Source organism: Bubalus kerabau, chromosome 9 (genome assembly GCF_029407905.1).
Source record: "Bubalus kerabau isolate K-KA32 ecotype Philippines breed swamp buffalo chromosome 9, PCC_UOA_SB_1v2, whole genome shotgun sequence".
NCBI lineage: Eukaryota > Metazoa > Chordata > Mammalia > Artiodactyla > Bovidae > Bubalus > Bubalus kerabau.
The window spans coordinates 89,065,119-89,087,637 of record NC_073632.1 but is presented as its reverse complement, the minus strand read 5'-3'; the positions used below and the strand labels follow the sequence as shown (position 1 = coordinate 89,087,637).

The following is a 22,519-nucleotide window of genomic DNA, read 5'->3' as shown; positions in this document are numbered from 1 at the left end:
AATAAGCAGATCACAATTCTAAAAGACAATACGCATCTGAAGGCACACATGCTATGTGTTACATTTATTAAATATAAATCACATTCTTTGTCATCATCACATCTTTCTGTACCCTTCATCCAGAGGAGAGAAATCTAAGATTTATAAAGCCCAGTAGGTTGGAGATGAGGGGCTTAATGAATGTTTGTTATTGATGTTTAGGTTTCTTAATTATTATCTAATTTAAATGCGACCTGTAAAAAAAAATAGATGCCATTCAGGTAGGTAAAAATATACATGAAGGCAAAAGATTACAGACCAACCCTAACAGCCCAATCATGGCCATAAATTATATGTCACATACTTAAAATATGTGAGCTGCCAATCAAAACTGAAGCATCGTACCAATGATATTCCTGCCCTGGTCATAGCCCTGAGCTCTGGAGATAGATAATGCATTTTTCTTCAAGTCACAAGTTTCTTCCTGTTATGAGGGATAAGCAATAGCTACTTTTTCTCAAGCTTTCACAGAGGCATCGAGAAACTGCTAAGTAAGGTATATAAATGTCAAGTTTTAGCCAATAGGTCACACAGTGAGCCAGATCTCAGAAACCCTTCTAAGGGCAAGCCATGCAACCCACTTCTCTGTGCAAATTTCAGCTAGTGTGATCAAAGATAATGAGTCACCCGGTAGAGGATTTCAAAAACACTAAAGCCGCTTCAGGGTTTTCTTCTTGAGCTTCACTGTAACTGAAACTACACTTATACTTTGAGACAAGACAGGGCTACGGGGCATGAATTCGACACATGACTCCAAGATTGAGTAGTTTTAGGTTAAAAGACCTCGCCTCAGTGATGAAAACTGAAGCGCGCTTGTCTGAAAATACTGGATCCCAGAATCCCATTAGAGTGAATTCAAATGTGTTGTTTACACTAGAAACATGAAGTGTTGGGTAGACCTTAAAATAGACAACTGCTTGAGGCTTGAAAATGATCTTTTGATAGAAATAGATGCGTATTCTGATGATCTTGCTCAGAATAGTATTTATAGAGTAAAACGTGACTGGATTTCTTCCCTGGTGGTAGAGGGTACATATGAGTCATTTTCTTTGAGGGGCGATGGCTGTGCACTAGGTCTAATGCAGTAAGGATGAGAGTGTGAGCTTTGAAGTCATCAAAATGTATCAGTTCTACCTGCGGGACTTGGGTGGATTGCTCCATTTTTCTGAAGCCAGTTTCGTTATTTAAAACGTGGAGCTGAGGGACTTCCCCGGTGGTCCAGCGGTTAGGACTTCTCGCTGCACCGCATGGGGCACAGGTTCCATCCGTGGTTGGGGAGCTGCTGCTGCTGCTGCTGCTAAGTCACTTCAGCAGTGTCTGACTCTGTGCGACCCCATAGATGGCAGCCCACCAGGCTCCCCCGTCCCTGGGATTCTCCAGGCAAGAACTCTGGAGTGGGTTGCCATTTCCTAGGAGCTAGGATCCTGCATATCACATGGCACAGCAAAAAAAAAAAAAAAAAAAATGAAAAAGAATGGAACTGATACAGAGCTATGTCACAGGGTGGTTATAAAGACGAAATGTGATAGCGTGTGTAAATAATGCAGGACTGGTTTTGCCTAAGTGTTCACTTCCTTCTAAGCCCTCCTGCCCACACTCCTGCATGCAACCCCCTGCAGGGAGGCTGCAGAATCTGGCTTACTTGGGCTCCATCAGCACCAGCACCTGGCGGGACTGACATTCACCATCTCCCTTTCACAAAGTACTTCTATGAAGATGTTGTGAAGTGAGGTTTGCACAATACTCCCAAGAAACGCTCAGTGTCTCATCAACTGCTCTTCGAAAACACTCTGGTTGCAGAAAGCAACACAATACTGTAAAGCAATTATCCTCCAATTAAAAATAAATAAAAAGAACACTCCAGTTAGAGTTTTTGTGTGTGTGTTCTAAACCTTAGAGAATCATAACCTCTACCCAACTTTCCATTCCTTTTTTTTTTTATCAGTTTGCCTAGTATTTTGATTTGCAACTTCACCTCAAAAGAACTGACTTTTAGGGACTTCTCTGGCAGTCCAGTGGTCAGGACTCTGCACTTCCAATGCAAGGGGTTTAGGTTTTATCCCTGCTTGGGGAACAAAGATCCCACCTGATGCATGGCCTGCCTTTAAAAAAAAAAAAAAAGAAAGGAAAGAAAGAAAACAAAAACACACTGACAATAACCTGACTTTCAGGGAATACATGTATTAAGCCTATAAATATTTATTAAGCACCTACTATATACCAGGCCCCATACCTGGCACTAAGAATGAAAAACAATCAATAAAACATAGTTTGTTTTCAGTGCTACAGCATGAAGAATGCGCAGTATAACCCACCCTAGTAAGTCCTGTAATGGACGAGTCCCGAGGTGCCACCACTTACACGGCCCTTTAAAGTTCAAAAGCACCTTCACAGTGTCAGCCTCCCATGAACCCTATGAGCTGGGTGTCACCCTTACTAATCATTTCCAGGTCAGATATAAGGAAGCCCAGGAGAAGGAGGGGAAGTAAGCTGACCAAGATCACATAGATAATAACCGTGATTCTGGGTCTCAAATCTCTGCTGGCTGCCCCTCAGAGTCCCTGTCAGAATATACTCTGAACACGCCCCCTATCAAGCCGGCAAATGCCTTACAAATGTCTCCTAAACTGTGTTCCCCAGGAAGCATTCAGACACAGGAAGCTCTCGTGTTCTAGACTTGGCCCAGACCCTAACTGCCCTTCTCTCCCCCAGGACCCTACTGAGGGCCGAATGAACTGCTGTTTTCTGAAGATGCCGGCTTCTCTCCAACCTTGGTGCTTTTTCTCTACTATTTCTTCTCCCCAAATACTCCTCCTGTAGTCCACCCAGCTCCACCTTCCTGTTCCTTCTCTGGCCTGGAGGCAGTACAAGTTTCACCTCTTTCAGGAAGCCCTTCCTGATTACCCTCCTTCAAGCCATTTCAAAGAGCTGAGTCTTCTACGTTCTCCCCAAGGCCCACAAGAGGCACAAGACATAGCTGACTATTTGGCACTGCAGTCATCGGTTCATTTGACTGTCTTCCCCCTCACTTTTCCTCAGGGATGTCTTTGCAGCCTCTGTGTTTAGCCCACTAGCTGTTTCTTGACTAAATGAATGAAGGAAAAAAATCAAGCTATGCCCCCTCACCTAGTGTCCTCCCTGCAGTGGCTGGGCTCAAAACAAATCCAGAGCTTTGCCAGCAGTCTCAGAGCTACCACTGAACTACTGATGCCCACCAGAGCGTCCCCAGGTTAGGGATAATTCACGCTGTGTACATCCTCTGAAAACAAGAACAACAGGCATGAAATCACCAGTCAGGTTTTGAGCATAAACATGGCTGGTTAACAACGCCTTAGACCAGTGGACCTGCTGCAGTCTCTAGCTGGCCATAACCTTTCTGCTTTCAATCTTACTCCTCAAATTGCAGAGCCCATATCTGCTCACCTGTGTGAACCCAGAGCCTAGAACAGTGATGGCACACAGCAGCCTTGGCCTCAGGAAATATTTGAATGAATGAAAAAATGAATGAAATATTGAATAAAGGAAGGAAACTGCCCTGGCTTGGTTCTTCCTAAGTGACCTTGATGGCACTATGTAATCACTTCACCCCCCACTGGCTCGAGTTTGCTTGGATAGTGGATCAAGACAGACAATGGCTCTGTGACCTCTGTGTGACCTATGACCTATGACTTCAGACAGTGGATCTTTTCTAGAGAATCTGAACTAAAAAATACAAAGAAACTTTTCCAGGTAAATATACAGATGAGAGCTAAGAGGAAGCAAAAGTTAAGTTGTGGGAGAGGAGGTAGAAGCCATGATACGAGGTTTGTGGAAGTAGATGGATGAGCAAGCACCCGTGAAGGAGAACCTGTTCAGATTAGAAAGCAGAGAGGCTGAGAGAAGCTGAGTGTCAGGGAGACCCTGCCATCCTGAGGAGGCGCTAGAAGAGAAAGAGGAACTGGCTGTGGGGCCGCCTCCGTTCCTGACAGCTCTTCTCTGGTCTCAGCTTCAGGTCTAGTGCAACCAGACTTAACAGGCACGTTCTTACCTAATAGGTGAGAATGAGTTTTAGTGTTTCAACTGCTGCTACAGGCTAACAGGTGATGCTGAGTTCTAAAACGTGTTAGCCTTGGGTACAGGACCATCTCAGCTTAGAGCTGGTTAAAGGCACCCATTTGCGGATGAAGCCTGACCAGTGGTCAGCTCCTGGTGGGATGAGAAGCCCGTCGCCCTTGCACAAAGAAAAAGGTTCCCTTCCTGGGGGCAATGGGGGCACGCAGGTCCACCCCGGGGCCGCACAGCTTGGCGAGGCCAGGGCACAGGCTGGGTCTTGTCTGCCCCGCCTTCCCAGCAGGATGGCTTTACTCTCCAGGGAGAAGGCAAGGACAGAAATTGTACCCAGAGCCAAATGGTCTTTGTTTGGTAAAAGAAACCACTCTGAGTTATGTGAATGGCAAGTGAGCCGGCATCCATTGTTCCTGCCTCAGGCTGCTCCAGCCCCGCTGTGATGGAGCCGAAGAGTCCCCTTGGGACACCGTCCCCTTCCCCCACCCCCACAGCATGGCATTATGCTTTGGCAAACACTGGCTGAGCATGCAAACGCCAACTGGAAGAGTTAGAACCTCAGAGGGTAGTGGGAGGCACTCTGGGGGCACTGGCCAGGTGTGAATAACAAGGACTTCTCCCCCAATGGGACAGGTGACCACCGACTGCAGAAGTGGCACCCCATGGCAGTGGCCAGGCAGCCCTAGGTATGGGTGGATGGAACATCCAGGTTGGCTAGATTTCTCGCTCCACTCCTCATTGAACACACCAGGGATAAAAGACTTAAGAAAAAGACACTGGATCTGTCATCTTCCCGGGTGGTGCTAGTGGTAAAGAAGTCACCTGCCAATGCAGGAGACATAAGTTACGTGGCTTCAATCCCTGGGTTTGGAAGATCCCCTGGAGGAGGGCATGGCAACCCACTCCAGTGTTCTTGCCTGGAGAATCCCCATGGACAGAGGAGCCTGGGGAGCTACAGCCCATAGGGCCACAGAGTCAGACACAACTGAAACAACTTAGCACACACGCACATACACCTATATACACCAGGGCAAAAGGATGCCAGAGGAACGAATCAGATACTGAAAGAAATGAGACTGTGTCTGGACATAAAGTGGTCCATCTGCTCATATCACCCTTTTTGAGGTGGCTCAAATGTTCTTTGTTCTGTGCAGCCCTATATGCAAGACTAAGACTCATCACTTGAAGACCAAACACCAAGACCAAGTACCAAATACCTCTTGGTACTCCTACAGACTGATGGGCACAGTGCCCGGCACACAGTAGGTCCACAGTCAGCACTTGCTAAGAGCTTACAATAGGAATAAGCCCTGGGCTATGTCCTAAGCTTCTTCACTTACTAATTATTGGGCTTATCAGAAAAGAACATTGGAACCCACTGAATATATTAAAGTTTCCAATGCGGAAGAAGATTGACGTAAAAATTAAAAGAACATCTGTCCATATACTGTGAAAACCTTGTCTGGGTATTTTTTTTTAAAGTGGATAAAACACCACTTTATTTACAAAGCAATACTAGATTTTTAAAATGCAAAACTTTTGTTGAATTCCAGAACTGTGAGTTCAAAACCATAAAGCAAAAACAATCTGTTTTCCTAACCTCAATAAAAGGACTGATGTATCAATTCCAGTGTTACTTTAGTTATATTCTTTAAGTGTACTTATTTGAAAATACATGGCTTTCTTCACACATTTTGTATGGATTTTAAAGTTGAAAACTAGTTTTTGCTGACAAAGCACATGCATCTTTATCATGTGAAAAATCAACTGTTCAAATCACAAGTTAAATAAAAGCCACTGAAGCTTAGACAGAAATCCAGTAATAAAGCACAATCAAACAAAGTGGATTCTCTTGTGATATCTCCAAAGAGTCAACAGAGGGAAAGCACAGAACTGGTCTTTTTAAAATGTTGTTTGTATTGGACTGTCTCTTATTGGCACGGTAGGAAAAATTTTCGAGTTTCAAGTTTTTATTATTGTTTCGTGGAGAAGAGCAGGAGGAAGCAGGGCTGGGAGGTGAGGTGACAGATGGGGTAGGCAGGATGGCTGGTAATGACGGAGTGAGGTTCTTCTCTGACGGCCCTTGAAGGACACTTTGCAGTCTTCTCCTCCCTGTCCTCCTCTGCCCCTCCCAGCCACACACCCCTGCAAAGTCCCCTCCCCGCTCAACACTCTTCCAAGGACTCACACCGGCAGTTCCCTCATTATTAGAAACGAACCCTTAGAAAGAACTTACTGACAACTAGCAGGAGGCGAAGGGGACAACAGAGGACAAGATGGTTGGATGGCTTCACTGACGAGATGGACATGAGTTTGAGTAGGCTCTAGGAGTTGGTGATGGACAGGGAAGCCTGGCGTGCTGCAGTCCATTGGGTCACGAAGAGTCAGACAAGACTGAGCGACTGAACTGAACTGAGCTGAGATCAAGACAGGGACTTCCCTGGTGGTCCAGGGGTTAAATGCAGGGGTCACAGGTTCGATCCCTGGTTGCAGAACTGAGATCCCATATGCCACATGGTGTGGCCCCCCAAAAAAAGAAAGGGAGTGAGAAAAGCCCCTTGGGAGGTGGTACCAGCAAAGGAGAATACCGATAAGATATTAAACCAAATTCTTCAACCTTACGCTTGTCCAGGCCAAGTCCTTGTCACGGTATCACATGGCAGCAAGCCACACTGATATACAGGCCATAGGTTCTTCCACAGACCCTGCCACACACTAGAATCACCTGATGCCAATTAAATCAGAATCCCGGGAGCTGGGACACAGCCATAAATTGTTCTGTTGTGATTTTGGTCGTGGTTCTGTTTTCTTAACTTTCCAAGGGACTCCTAGGTGTAACCAACTTTGAAAACCAGTGGCAGAGAGAAATGCTTCTCAAATGTTAAGTTTCCTATAACAACCTGGGGACCTTGTGAAATGCAGATTGGGGTTAAGGATATCTGGGGTGGGGTCCAAGATTCTGAGATGAGGCCCATGCTGCTGCTCTGGGGCTGGCTCCTGTCAGGCCACATGTGATCTCACATGGGACGCTGACCAGTTGTGTGCCCACAACTTCTGGGTGAGGGCCTCGAACTTGGACTACCCTCGGGTCAAGGGGTGTTATCACAAAGGGTTGTAACCTTCCTATTGCGCCTCTAAGACAAGTCGGTTATCAGCTCCGTCATCTAGCTGATTCTCCATCCACCTAGCCTGGCTGTATGTGTCAGTGAGGGACCGACTCATTCATTTGGTCTCTGACTCTAAAGAAATGCAGGGAGCTCCTCATTGTGTTTAGCCCATTCTTAAAGAAATTCAAGGCTCAGTGCTGAAGATGATGCGTTCACAAAGAAGCTCACTCTTTCACGCAATGGGTCAGCTTCGTGGGGCAATGGGGATGAAGCAGCTGAAACCTGTCACTTCCTAATATCCTTTAAAAGCATACAGAATGCGTAGAGCTCTTGGAGATAAAATAATTTTATAAATTGAAGTCCACAGTTCACATGATGGGCACTTTGCATGCTCATATTTAAAAGGTTCTTGTTTTGTTGTTTTTAGTTGCTAAGTCATGTCCGACTCTTTTGCGAGCCCATGGACTGTAGCCCGTGAGGCTCCTCTGTTCTTGGGATTTTCTAGGCAAGAATACTGGAGTGAGTTGCCATTTCCTTCTCCAGGGGATCTTCCTGACCCAGGAACTGAACCTGAGTCTCCTGCATTGCAGGCAGATTCTTTACCATTGAGCCACCTGGGAAGCCCCAAAAGGTTTTTACTGCCTCTTTTCTGCGTGTAAGCCTTGATTTCCATCTACGAAAATGAAAAATGGTGATACACGCTATGCTTATTTTATCTGCAGTCACCAACTGGACACATTTTCAGTTTCCTCTTTACAGTCATCTGAACAGTTAATCTTTGTTCAAAAGAAAAAAATCAATCAAGATTATCCAGGAGTCAAGTTCAGTCTGGCCAAGACATGAAAACCAGGAGGAAAAACACATTCAGCTCAATACTTTCCACAACATGAATTTGGCAGAAGACTCTTTACAACACATCCCATAACCTACATCCCACCAATTGAATTTAAGAATTCTGACTGGCTTTATCCAAAGTGATCTGCAAAGTCAGATCAACAATATGTTTGATGTTTTTTTACCTATACACATGATAGGGCAAAAACGATATTACAAGAATAAGAAGGTGGAATGGAAAACAGAGGTAGATGGCCCATGGAATGGGGTCAGAAACATGAAAATGTGTCTTTGCTGAAGGGGAAACTAGGTTTCAACTAGGAGTCAGGTTGCCTTAGCCCTTCAAGGCCTACGTGCCCATCCCGGCCACCCCCCAACCCGCCCCCACTCAAGCACAGAGCCTGTGGGGGAACCTGGGAGCGCAGTGTATCAGCTCCACACCATTGCCTGTGGCTGCAACATTGGCAGTTTTAGCATCAGTCCTCCCAGAACTGCAAACCAGAAAACAATCTATAGAAACTTAACAAATCTGGTGGACTTTCAAAAACCATTCTGCAGTTCTTAGGATAATGCTTTGTTCCAAAGCATTTTAAAAATTATTAATTATTTAATCCCCCTAACCTCCCCATGTGGCAGTTCCACACTCTGATTCCCACTTTAAATACCGAGATATGAGAGACAAGGTTAAGTCATCTGCCCCACGTTACACACAGCTCGGCCCTCAGCCGGGTTCTGCCCAGCCGGTGCCCCGAGATGCCCCCAAGCCGGCGGGCCGGGGTTACTGCAGAGATGCCCGCTCCAGGTTTGGTCAAACGGTGAAGGATCAGTGATCCAACAGCACAACCAAACTCTGACCACACCTGCGGGGGCGTTTATATCCCGGGTCTTCTGACCAGCAACTCCCCAAAGAAGGCTTTATTTCATAAGCATTAGCAGTTGGAAGGGTTTTCAAGACTTGCATGTTAACCGTAACATGTTAACCACCCCCCCGCCCCCCAAGTGAGAGGACCGCACCCTTCCGAGGGACCAAAGTCGCTCTGAAGACCGAGAGAAGGTTCCTCTTCCTGATGGACAAGCCTAAGAACCAGAGTCGCCGGTGCTCCCGGGCGCCGCACAGCCGCCGAGCCGCGCGGGAGGGAGCGCTCCGCATCGCGGCGGGTGCACCTCGCCCCGAAGAAACACGCGACCACCCCGCGCACCGGCCGAAGCCGGGTTGGAGCATCTCTCTCCGAGGGTACCCGAGAGGGGCAGCGACAGAAGGTGGGGAGGGGGGTGGGGATGGGACCGCTGGAAGGGTGAGGGGTTCAGCTTCGCCCAACCTCGACCCTCCCATCCTCTCCTCCCCTCCCGCCGCCAGTGCCTGCGGACGCCCCAGGCTGGCCGTGTCCCCATCGCAGCCACCTGCCCGCGCCGGCCCTCCGCCGGCCCCCGGCGCCCGAGCGGCCCTCACCTGATCCGGAGATGTGGACGCGGAGCGGGCGGCCCCGACTCGAGCACGACGACAGGTCGCTCTGCGAGCGGCCGCGGGGGCTCGGGTCCCCCGGCAGCCTGCGCAGGGCGGGCGCCGGCGGCCCGGCGGGCGTCTCGGGCTCGGGCACCTCGGCCGCCGCCTGCACGGCCGGCTCTCCCGGGGGCTCCGCGGGGCTCCTGCCCGCCTCGGCCATCGGCTCCCAGCGGCCCGGAGCGCGGGGTGGGGCCGGCGCCGCGGACCGCGCTGCCCGGCGTGCGGCGACCCCGAGGCAGCGACAAGGGCGGGGAAGGCTGGACGCCGGGCGCGGAGAAGCTGGTGGGGAGGGCGGGAGGAGGAAGAGGACAGAAAAGTTTGCACAGGAAGGAGCCGCCTACAGCCGGCTCTCGCTCCCGCGGGCGAAAGCCACAGGGCTCGGAGCTGGGCCGCCCTCAGTGCCCGCGAACCTGCCCGCTGCTCCACCCCCCGGGCCGGGGCACGGCCCTTTGCAGATTGGCGGCAGGAGGGTCCCCTCCGGTCATATCCAGTTCGCAGGCCTCAGATTAGTGGAGCCAGGGCGTCAGGAGCTGGGATGCAAGGTCAAGGTTAACAATACTATTTTCATGGGGAGAGGGGGTGGGGGGGTGGGACGCGGGCGGTGGGCCGGGGTTGCAAGGAATGCCAAGCACACACACTTGAGCGCCCTGTAATGGAATCGAAGGCTCATACCCAGTTGAAGGATGCGAAACTACCAAACTGCAGCACCAAAAGGCACTGGACTTGCTGGTGAGCTCGTGACCCATCCTGGAGACCCTTAAGGCCACAGACCTTTCCTCTCACCCTTTGCCCTCGAAGCCCTCTCTGCCTCCCACCTTTGCCCACATTCCTGGGTTTCTGTCTCCTGGGTAGACCCGTAGGTCGTTTGAAAGGCCAGGCTTTCAAAGAACCGAGTGAATGAATGCCTACTGGAAGTCTGCGTCAAAGCTTTGCAGTGGAAAGATGGGTCTCCCAGCCGCTGTGGACTGGAAATCAGGGTTACCTCCGTGCCGTGTAGGATTGTGCGAGATCTGGCTGATTCAGCTGGTGACTTCACAACCTAAGCTTTATCAGTTTTATGATTATGCCCCCAAGTTGTGACTTGCCCAGAGCCAGACCCAGGTGTCACCATTCCTGAAAGCTCATGGCAAGGGACGAAGGTCCCTGGGTTCACCTACAGGCATAGTGAGGCAGCAGGCAGAGAAGGAGAAGGGCGGGGGGGGGGGAAGGAAGGGTTAACACAGTTAACATTTATTGGCACCCACACCCATATGCCAAGTGCCTTGTCAGACACTTTGCATATATGATACCTTTTAGTTAAAAAAAAAAAAAAAACACTCAAGCAGAGGTGGTGAGAGAAAGGAAGGTCCAAAGTGAGGGGTGCAAGCTAGAGAGGTACATTAATACGCACAAAGGCCTTTGTGGCGACTCTGTCATAATAATAACAGCAGCTTGCCCTTAATAATTTGAAAGGGTTTTCACCTATAATTCTCACAGCAACTCTGGGAAGGGCATGATTACCCCAGCATTGCTGTGAGAACTCTCCAAAAACAGGTCCATTTCCACAAAGTTAGCCATGCATGTCTGGTCCTGCTCTTAATATCTATTTCCCCACCTCCTTAAATTTACACAGCTTCAAGTGTTATTGCCCTGATCGATACCTTGTGTGGTTCAGGACAGAAAAAAAGATGCCTGTGCTTCAGCGCACCAGCATGCAGTGTTTCAGCAGATAGGTCTTTTGGTGGGATTGAAAGAGCCGTGGGAAGGATTTGCCACTTTCCCCTGTAACTGACATTAGATTACAAAGCTATTTCTCATCATCGTTTGCTGTCCTGCATATGTTATTACCCAGTGATGCTGTCTGTACCCAGCTCGTCCACTTTCTCAGGGGTTAGCTCCCCTTGCCAGCTGCTTTTCTTCTGGGGCACACCTGCCTCTCTCCCGGCACTTAGGTCTCACCCCACTGGCTCCTCCCCTTTGCTCACAACATGGGTGCCTTCACTGTCCCTCCAGGCCTCCTGCCTCTCCCTTTCGGGTTTATCCTGTATGTCATCTCTTCTGATGCTAAATAAATGGATTACTGAATATCCCAGAGGGCTTACCTAGTGGCACATTGGCAAAGAATCCGCCTGCCGATGCCAGAGATGCGTGTTTGATCCCTGGATTGGGAAGATCCCCTGGAGAAAGAAATGACAACTCACTCCAGCATTCTTGCCTGGGAAATCCCATGGACAGAGGAGCCTGGAGGGCTACAGTTCATGGGGTCCCGAAAGAGTCAAATGCAATTTAGCAACCAAACAACAACAAAATATTCCAGAACACATGAAATCTTCCCTTGTTCATTAGTCAGCAGTTAATCATTTCAACTTTCACTTAGTCATTATGTGTTGAAGTGTTTCTTGAGGGCCAGACACTGGGCCAGGCACCACCACGCTTCTAGAAATAATAGCATCTGTCCCTGTTCTTACAGTCCCCTTGCCCCATCCTCATCCCATCACCATCTACAGTGTGACTTCTGCCTACGCTGTTTGTGTGAGCTTCTTTGAGCACTACCACTTTTGAGCACTTAGTTACTGAATGGACTGGGGACCTCTCAGGTCTGACTGCTGCAGCTCTTGACACTCTGGACCACTTGTTCCTTTTTTGGATTCTGTGTCCCTGGTTTCTAGGACACTCATCTTGCTTCTCTGTCTCCCTGCTACCCTCCTCTCAGGATCTCTTTTTTCCTGTCTGTTCTTACCCAGTGCTCCCCAGGGGTCCAGCATCAGCTGTCTTCTTTTCACACCTGGCATATTTTTCCCCGGGGAAACCTTACCTTTAGCTTTAAACTGCCAAGAGACACCTCGCAAGTCTTTTCCTCAGTCTAGACTGGTTTCCTGGTCTCTAGATCTCAATATCCAAGAGGGCTTGTCTTCTTGCAGTTTCCTTGACACTTGGCAGTCTGTGTGCCCGGAGCCAAATTCTTCCTCCTCCATGAATCTGTCTGTTCTGTCCATTCTCCATCTAGAATAAATATCTCTGGGGTTTCCAGCCTGCTTTCACTGCCATGTCTTTAGCTTGAAACTTCATCTTCTCTTTCCCTTTAAAGGAAGAGACTCTGCCTCTAGGTTCACTCTCTTCCACTCTGCTCTCTTCCTCATTTCTAGAATGATCTTTCCAAAATGCTCCCAAGACTTTGCTGCTGCCCCATTTACATCCCTTCAAAACAAGTATCCATGCTACCTTTTCAAGCGTCTGCTCCTCCAAGTGGCATATCAGGGCTTCTACATTCTGCCCTTGCTCCTCACATCCTGCTCTCTAGTGTCCAGACCTTGTGAAGCTCCCTGTTCTTCTTCTGACAGTAACTTTGCACCCCCGTTTCCTCTGCCTGTAGCATCATCCCCCACCTGCCCTAACTTTGTCCCACTCATGGACCATCACTCATCTTTGGAGCCTCAGGTCAAGTGTCTCTCCATCCATGAAGCTTTCCTGATACCTCCCTGAACTCAGAGCCAGGCGAGGGCCCTTCCTGAACAGTGCCATAACGTTCCATGTATATCTCTGTTAGATCCCTTTTCACACAGAACTGTAATTGTTGGGGTGCTAACCTATCTCCCCAACTCTCTGTGAGCTGCCTCAGGGCAGGAAGTACTTAGACTGGGTTTTGTTCTCCTGGCATCCGCTGTGTGTTGGATGAATGAATCAGCTAATTGAGTCTATTTGAGGAAACAAACATTAACAAGTAATTCCCTGGCAATTCATGAAAGGTGCTATGGAAACCCACAAGAGTAGGCACCTAGCCTGTCTGAGGGGGAGGATCAGGGAAGGCTTCCTGGAGGAAGAGGCACCTGAGATGCCCAGGCACCCAGGATGTGGGCAGGCATTTGAAGGGCACAGCAACTTGAGACAGTGGGGCCCCTCAGGATGCTGTAATAGCTGGAGAACAGGAAGGGGAAGTAGCTAATTTCTGAGCCTGAAAAGTAGACAAGAAGTGGATTAGGATTCACTTTTCAAATGCCATTATGTCTGTGCCATCCTAAAATAATGAGACATCATATTTATTAAGGGGGTTGTTTACTTCCAGTTTTGTTGATCTTATCTAACTCCTCGTATAAGATTTCAATTTCCTTAGCAATGTCCCTTGGCACCTAGGACAATATTCTGCCCAGCACTTAATAAATGTAAGCTGTTTGATAGACTGATAAAAAGAGGGAAAGAACATTCCATTTTTCAAAGCAAAAAGTTGCTCGGTATTATTACTTTATCTGTTCTGCTCTTTTCATTAAATATCATTTCTGAAGGCTGAAAATAAAAATTGAAGATGGAAAAGGAATTACTTTCAATTACATATTGTAACAGTGGTTTAACACACCAAAATTATATTTGTTTTACCCTTATAAAAATTATGATTTATGTAAGATTAAAAAGACATAAATGAAAATGTATCAACTAGTTTGGTCTGCCTATCTCTGTTTAGTACACCCTGCTGTCAGCAAGAGCACATGGATTATTATTATAATTGTCATTTTGTTGTCTTCTCTTCCCCCAACATATATACAAAGCTCCACTGATTGGACAGACTTTATATATATAACACACACACAAATACAGTATATATGTTTCCTTAGGAAATACTATTCCAAAATGCATGGCATTAGAAATAGTGTCTTTCGTGGACATTATTGTTTTCTTATTACAGGTAGATAAAATCTCCATGAGTGAAAAAAAGGTAACCAAGGTAATATCAGAAAAGAAGAGGCAAAGATCAGAATGGATGATACAAAGTCAAAATGAAATAACAGAAAGGCGAGGAATCCACATAATAAAGAGTTGGTGACAAAGGAAATGAGGGTAAAGGACCATAATATAGTGAGAGTAGGTCTGCATTGTCTTGTGAAAGTTTCTCAGTCGTATCCAACTCTTTGCAACCCATGGACTGCAGCCCTCCAGGCTCCTCTATCCATGGGATTTTCCAGGCAAGAATACTGAAGTGGGTTGCCATGCCCTTCTCCAGAGGATCTTCCCAACCCAGGGATTGAACTCAGGTCTCCCGCATTGCAAGCAGATTCTTTACTGTCTGAACTACCAGCTCTGCATCAAGATCACATTAAAAACAACAACGAGAAATACGCATCAGTTTTGATGACCTCTAAGGTTTCCTCTGGTATAGGGTTTGATGGTTGTACAAAAATTTTTTATTTGGATTCATGTTATTTCATTATTTTCTTAATGTAGGTGTCTTATTTATTTATTTTGGCCATGCTTCAAGGCATGTGGGATATTAGTTTCTGACTAGGCACCCTGCCCCTTTCAGGGAAAGCGGTGAGTCTTAACCACTGGGCTGCCAGGGACATCCCTGGATTCATTTTAAAACTGAAGATGGAGATGAAATTGTTTTATGAGAGAGGCCAAAGTTGGTCCTTAGTTTTGAACCCCAAATGCTATTTCTCCTTAGGATACTAGGTTGCTTGCTTTAAGGACTGCAAAATGTATATAAAGTGCCGAGCACAATGGCTGACATTCAGTGCAGTAAGACATTAGGGATATGCATTATATTTCTTTATTTCCATAAATCATATCCAGCTCAGCTCCATCCACAAAGGTTACCTGAAAGACATTTTCCAAAACTCCTTCCTTCTCCTTGGATCAAGCAAGAACTTTAGTGCTTTTGGATTTATGAAGATAGGAGGGGACTATCCCGATTCTTAGTCCAGTGGCTGCCAAGGTCAACCACGGCTTCTTTCACCTGGACTCCAAGGTTTCAGCATGTTGTATCCACGTCACCTGGTATCTACAGAAGCCACCCCTTCTGTGTTCTGACTCCTTAGAGACTGTCAGAGACAGTGCTAAGGTGTCCATCACTCAGATGTCAAATGTCTCAACCCCGTTCCCAGTGGGAGTGGAAGGGTCCAGCACACCTGAGGATTAGGTCCTTGTCAATGCAACTGTCAACTCAAACCAGGTGTTGGTTGGAATGCAAGAGGGCTCAGCCACTTTGTGAACTAGTTCGGCAGTTTTCATAAAGTGAAATATACATTTACTCTGTGCCTCAGCAGTTCCACTCATAGGCATTTGTCCAAGGAAATGAAAACTCATGTTCGTGAGAGCAAGTGTTTCCAGTAGCTTTTCTCACCATCTCCAAAAACTGAAAACAACCCAAATAAATACATCCACCCAATGGAATGCTGCTGCTGCTGCTAAGTCGCTTCAATCGTGCCCAACTCTGTGCGACCCCAGAGACGGCAGCCCACCAGGCTTCCCCGTCCCTGGGATTCTCCAGGCAAGAACATTGGAGTGGGTTGCCATTTCCTTCTCCAGTGCATGAAAGTGAAAAGTGAAAGTGAAGTCGCTCAGTCGTGTCCAACTCTAGCGACCCCATGGTCTGTAGCCCACCAGGCTCCTCCGTCCATGGGATTTTCCAGGCAAAAGTACTGGAGTGGGATGCCATTGCCTTTTACTCAGCAATATAAATGCATGAACTACTGGTACATACAACATGGAAGAAACTCAGAGGCATTCTGCTATGTAAAATAAGCCAGGCATGCATGGCCCTATGCATTATTGCTCCACTTCAGTGACATTTTAGAAAAGGCAAAATGGTGGGGACTGAAAACAGAGCAGTAATTGCCAGTTGCTGGGAGCAGACAGAAGGGAAGGCATTTTTTTGGCTGAGGGAACTAATTGTTCTATGTCTCGATTGTAATGGTGAGTAAACAACTGTATTTGTCCAAAAGTCATAGAATTGTATGATAAGAAGATGGAAATTTACTGTGTATAAACTACACCTAAAGAAAAGAAAAAAAGGGGAAATCTCACCAAGTTTTCTTTCCTTTTGGGACAATTCAGCCTAATTCTCTTGAATGGCCAAGACTTCCAGCAAACAGAGAGCAGGTTGTTCTGTGCTTAGAAAAGTCTCTGGTCTGGAAGCCTTGTCCTCACATACAAAAATGTTTTTTTTCTTTTTTAATGTTAAAATGTTATCCTATGGCTCCCAGGAAGCAAAGGTCTACCCTTCTGGAAGGGAGACAAAATTCTTTTTTGTACCTTCCTGAGGCATCTCCAGCTGCTTGGTGGTGGGAGTGAGAGGTAGAAAAACCAAAACAATTCAAACAACAGTAACAACAAAAACCAGAGGTTGGTGTGCGGGTTGTCTTTGGGACTCCACGATTTTTGGCTTGTTTGTTTTTAAGCTTGGACTTTCAGAAGGGGGAGGAGTAGATAAAAATTACCTTTATTCTTGGCCGCAATTGCCCTGCAGAGAAAGGAGATAATGTAACTTCTCAACAGGTTTTCTGTTACATTCAATCTCAGAAGAGCGGCCCCTCCTGGGTTTGTTCTGAAGGCCGGGTCTGTTGGACTGAGAGGGCAGGCTTCTGGGAGCTCACCCAGGACCAGGGAGAGCAGCAGGGGAGGCTGAAAAAGGAGACTGACAAACAAGGTCATTTCTCACAGATATAATACTCTGAAGGAAATTAATCGGGGATCTGATAGGAAGCAGCTGGAAGAAGGGCTCTTTTGTCTAGGATAGTCAAGGAAGGCCTTTCTGAAGATGTGACCTTTGTACAGACTGAGTGATGCGGCATCCGAGGGACCAAGAAGAGCACATGCGTGCCTGCGTGCTCAGTCGTGTTTGACTCTTTGCGACCCCACGGACTGTAGCCTGCCAGGGTCCTCTTTCCATGGGATTCTCCAGGCAAGAATACTGGAGGGGGTTGCCATTTCCTACTTCAGGGGATCTTCTCCACCCAGGGATCGAACCCATTTCTCGTGGGTCTCCTGCATTGGCAGGTGGATGCTTTACCACTGTGCACCTGCGAACCCCACCAAGAGCACAGAGGATGTCATTACAGGCTGAGTGAGCGAGTGAGTGAGTGAAGTCGCTCGGTTGTGTCCGACTCTTTGCGACCCCATGGACTGGAGCCTACCAGCCTCCTCCATCCATGGGATTTTCCAGGCAAGAGTGCTGGAGTGGGTTGCTATTTCCTTCTCCAGGAGATCTTCCCAACCCAGGGATTGAACCTGGGTCTCCCACATTGTAGGCAGACGCTTTACCATCTGAGCCAACAGGGAAGTCCATTACAGGCTGAGGGACCAGCAAATGTAAAAACTCTTCTGGAAGAATGAGCCACAGAAAGGTGGCCAGGAATGCTGGGATGTAATGAGCAAGTTGTCCAGGATGGGGGTGGGGGTTGGAGGTTGGGGTAAAGGTGAGCTAGAGAGGGAAGAGGGGTTCAGACCCTTCACTAATTCAAGTGGAATGAACTTAATGAAAGCTTTTCAGCAGAGGAATGGCATGCTCTGAATTACATTACAAAGAAATTCTGGATTTTTTTTTTTAATGGAAGTATTAATGAGTTGAGGGCTTCCCAGGTGGCACTAGTGGTAAAGTACCCACCTGCCAATACAGGAGACATAAGAGATGTGGGTTCGACCCCTGGGTCGGGAAGATCCCCTGGAGGAGGGCAGGGCAACTGACTCCAGTATTCTTGCCTGGAGAATCCCATGGACAGAGGAGCCTGGTGGGTTATCGTCCATAGGGTGGCAAAGAGTCGGACATGAATGTAGCTGCTTAGCATGCATGCATTGAGGAGTTGAGGATGGGGCTGGGGGGGTGAGGGAAAAGCAGTGACCCAGGGCTCACTGCAAGATTTTGGGCTTGAAAATAAGTGGTAAAATTAGCTGTTTTTTTAAGGAATAAAAATGAGGAAGCCTTGTTTTATTCAATATTTTTAAAATGAGATAAAGCTATAATAATTAAAATAACTTGGTGCTCATTTATCAAGAGTTGTTAAGACTTATTTAACATGCAGAACGCACCAGCCGTCCCTCTGAGTGCTTTGGATGTATAACATTTAATTCTCACAAAAAAACCTACAAGATGGGGACCTACTACCACTATTTTAAGGGTGAAAAACAAAGGCACAGAAAGGATAAGTAAAATCTCCCAAGTCCAAAGCCGACAGGTAGTCTGGCTTCCAAACCCATGCTCCAACCACACACCCCAAACCCTGGCCAGGCCAGTGGAGCAGAATGTGGAATCCTAAAAAGTCTGAAATGCACCTACACCTCAGTCCATCATACCTTTACAAATCGATGGGAATTAACCCAGGAACAGTGTTTGAAATTTTTCCTAAGTGTATGGAAACGACTGTTTAAATCTTCCTTTGGCACATTCACTAATACACTAAATAAAGATGGGTTAAAGAGTTAAATGTTCAAGCACACGCATGCACACAAACCATAAAAAGTTAGAAGAGACTATGAGATAGAAAAGCACTGATTATAAATGAAAGTAATGGAAGAAATCATAAGGAAAAAATCAATAAGTTTGACTTCATAAAAATAAAAAACTATAATGCAAAACAATTAAGAAACAAAGTAAAAAGTAAATTGCCTTCCAGAAGTATTGTATCCAATTTACATTATGGTTCACAAGATGGTGCTTGAGAGGACCCATCATACTTTGCCAACATTGGCCATAAAATTTAAAAAAAAATTTTTTTTGTTTTCTAAATTGACAAGAAAGAAAACGGTAAGCATCTGTTGTTACAATTAGCATTTTAAAAGTCTGGTGTCTTCAATCACCTGTTTGGTATCTTTATTGCACTTCCTGTTTGTGAAATGGTTGTTCATGCACTTTGTTTATCTGCATGAATTTTAGCTTTATTGATTTGTATGAGCAGTTTATAGACTAAGAAGAGTACTTATTTTTCATATTTGTATAAAATGTATCTACCCACTTCATTGTTTATCTTTCAGTTTCTATTTTACTTTTTTTTGTGAGGTTGCTTTTGTTAATGGAATATTCTTTTCCTTTTTTAAGACAGTTTTTATGTGTACAGGAAAGCTATTGATTTTTATATCTTTGTAACCTAGCACCTTATTGAACTCTTTTTAGCTTTGGGAGATTTTAGCTGATTCTCTCTTGGGTTTTGGGGGTCTATAATGATATCATCCTCCAGTACTCTTGCCTGGAAAATCCCATGGATGGAGGAGCCTGATAGGCTGCAGTCCATGGAGTCGTGAATTCGGACACAACTGAGCGACTTCACTTTCACTTTTCACTTTCATGCATTGGAGAAGGAAATGGCAACCCACTCCAGTGTTCTTGCCTGGAGAATCCCAGGGATGGGGGAGCCTGGTGGGCTGCCGTCTCTGGGGTCACACAGAGTCGGACACGACTGAAGCGACTTAGCAGCAGCAGCAGCAGCAGCAATGATATCATCTGGGCTTCCCAAGTGGCGCTAGTGGTAAAGAACCTGCCTGCCAATTCAGGAGACATAAGAGACACGGGTTTGATCCCTGAATCCAGAAGATGCCCTGGAGGAGGAAATGGCTACCCACTCTAATATTCTTACCTGGAGAATCCCATGGACACAGGAGCCCGGCAGACTACAGTCCATAGGGTAACAAAGAGTCGGATACAACTGAAGCGACTTAGTACACACACAATGACATCATCTACAAAAAGAAGGGAGGGATGGATTGAGGAAAGGAAGAAAGAAGAGGGTGCAGGGATGCTTTCTCCTCCTTGCTAATAATAAAACTCTTATTTAAGCTTGATATGTTACTTTTTTAGCCAGAATTTCCAGTAAATTTGGTAATAACAAATATCAGGGTTTTTTTTTTTTTCTTAATCCAATGAGAATGTCTCTGGAATTTCACTCTTAATTGTGAAGTTGGCTTTTCATTTGATACATAGTATTAATAATTAGCATATGAATATATAATCACCCTTCTAAGTTTTTTTTAATGATATCCTTTATTTCATTTATTTAGTACTTATTTCATTAACAATGTGTACCAAGCAGTAAGCATTCTTGGTTTCTTATTTAACTCAGAACAAGATACAAATTAAATACTATTTACCAGCCTGGATGGGAGGGAATCCCAAGGGAGAAGGGGTACATGAGCCCTTCTAAGTTTTTTTAAAGCATTTATTGTGGCAGGATATTATTCCTATCTACCAAAGCAAAATTTTTAACTTCATGCAGAAAACACACTAGCTACACCATACATTTAGTTTGAGGGCAGAAAAAAAAAGTCTTCCTCAACTTTATTCTCTGTGTTGTGGACAATTTTTTTTTGAGTCCCTTGATTTTCCTTTGAGCAGTATTCCTTCTCCCTTAAAAAATCAACTTCACTGAAGTTTAATTTACACACAGTACATTGTGTCTATTTCAATGTATGATTTGATGAATTCTGACAGGTGGACACGCAGTGCAACGGCCACAATCAAGCTACTGACAATTTCTATCACGGCCAGAAGGTTCCTCCTGCTTCTTTGTAGTCCATTCCTCCCTTTGTCCACAGCCCTGGGCCACCACTGATCTCCTTTTTTGTCATTACGAATTAGTTGGAGCATTTTCTAGAACTATCCCTAGTTCTAGAAAGGTACATATGGCCCCTTGAATGGTAAAGAAGCTTGGCTGTATTGAAGGTAGAATTCTCTATGGAGCCATGGGGTCTCCTGGAAGCACTGAAGATAATCCTCCTTCAGAAAATAGTGAGTAGGTAGGTCTGAGTCAGTGGTCAGAGATGGTTAGTTAGACCCTTTGTAGGTCTTGACGGTTTACAAGGAAAAGTGTTCCTACCCCATAGAACAGATGTTCCTAATCTGTAAGGGCCCAGCCTCCAGAGCTAGCCGTGACCCAGTCCATCCAGAATTCTGGAGAAGGCTATGTGTTTGAACTGAAGGAACTGAGCCCAGAGAGGAGGGCATCTAGGCACTGAGAGCTAACAAAGCCAACTGTAAAGACCTAGCACTTTGAAAATCCAGACACAGCCCCTAGGCCCTCTGGGTGATAGTTACACATGCAAGTCAAAAGAAGGGACTGTGGAGAGCTACCACCTTGAAAACCCACAAACCAGTACCCTGAGAATTTAGAGAGGTCCCATGGGCTTTGCTGATGGGTCAGTGGGTAAAGAATCTACCTGCAATGCAGAAGAGGCAGGAGATGTGGGTTTGATCCCTGGGTTGGGAAGATCCCCTAGAGGAGGGCATGGCAACCCACTCCAGTATTCTTGCCTGGGAAATCCCATGGACAGAGGAGCCTGGTGGACTTCAGTCCATGGGGTTGCAAAGAGTTGGACACAACTGAGCGACTAGGCACACATGTGTGATTAGTTTCCAATTGCTGCTGGAACAAATTAGCACAAATTTAGTGGCTGAAAACAGCACAAGTCTATTATCTTATAGTTCTGGAGGTCAGAGTCCAAAACAGGTCTCGGTGAGCTAAAATCAAGGGCTTAGCAGAGCTGCGTTCCTTCTGGAAGCTCTAGGGAAGGATCCATGTCCTTTCATATTTCAGTTTCTAGAGGCTGTGCCCTTCTCTGACTGTTGACTCCCATTCATCTTCAAAGGTAGCGATGACCAGTCAAGTCTTTCTTATGATGGCATCCCTCTGGTTCTGACTCTTCTGCATCCCTCTTCCCCGTTTAAGGACTTTGTGATTACACTGGGCTCATCCAGATAATCCCAACCACTTACCTTCTTTCTTTTGTGTTTGGCCGTGCGTCAAGACAAGGCACAGCCATAAGCTTTCTGCCAAGAAGAGAAGTAGCTATTGAGGCAGAATTGATACAAACAAGCAAAACACTGCAAATGAAATTCAAAATTTTAAATAAAGACAGGACCCAACCCTACACTTAAGGAAGAAAGAGTAAATGAGAAAAATTCTGTTGTTCTGAAGATGGATCCATACATATAAGAATGAGTTTCAACATTTTAGACAAAAGTAAGGCAGTCCTGGGATTTCCTCATTTATTATGTTGCTCAGTAGCTGATATAAAAGGATTTAGCTATGGATCTTGCCTTCAAAAATAAGCAAGAAGATTTCATAGTAGTTTTTGGAACACTGTACTGAATGTTCCATTTTCATAATTCCATTTTCCCTGCTAATGAATAGCTACATGGTTTAAATTGTAAATTTCCTGTGGGGGAAAAATGAGAAAATACACAAAATATAGAAAATAAATCTCATATGGATATTCGAGGGAGACTTGTATTTTTTGGAGTGAACATTTGAGCAGT

At 46.0% G+C, this 22,519-nt stretch overlaps 1 protein-coding gene across 2 annotated transcripts in view; it reads right to left on the bottom strand.

Annotated features, from left to right (window-relative positions):
* PHACTR2 (phosphatase and actin regulator 2) overlaps positions 1–9,747 on the bottom strand; it is a 291,343-nt gene extending 281,596 nt beyond the window's left edge. The window contains exon 1 of one of the 2 annotated variants that reach the window (XM_055535828.1): positions 9,475–9,747. In XM_055535828.1, the coding sequence (XP_055391803.1) occupies positions 9,475–9,688 (214 nt within the window). In that variant the 5' untranslated portion in view covers positions 9,689–9,747. The remainder of the gene's footprint in view (positions 1–9,474) is intronic. The other variant, XM_055535826.1, reaches the window with a different exon arrangement.
* Positions 9,748–22,519: the final 12,772 nt, after the last annotated feature.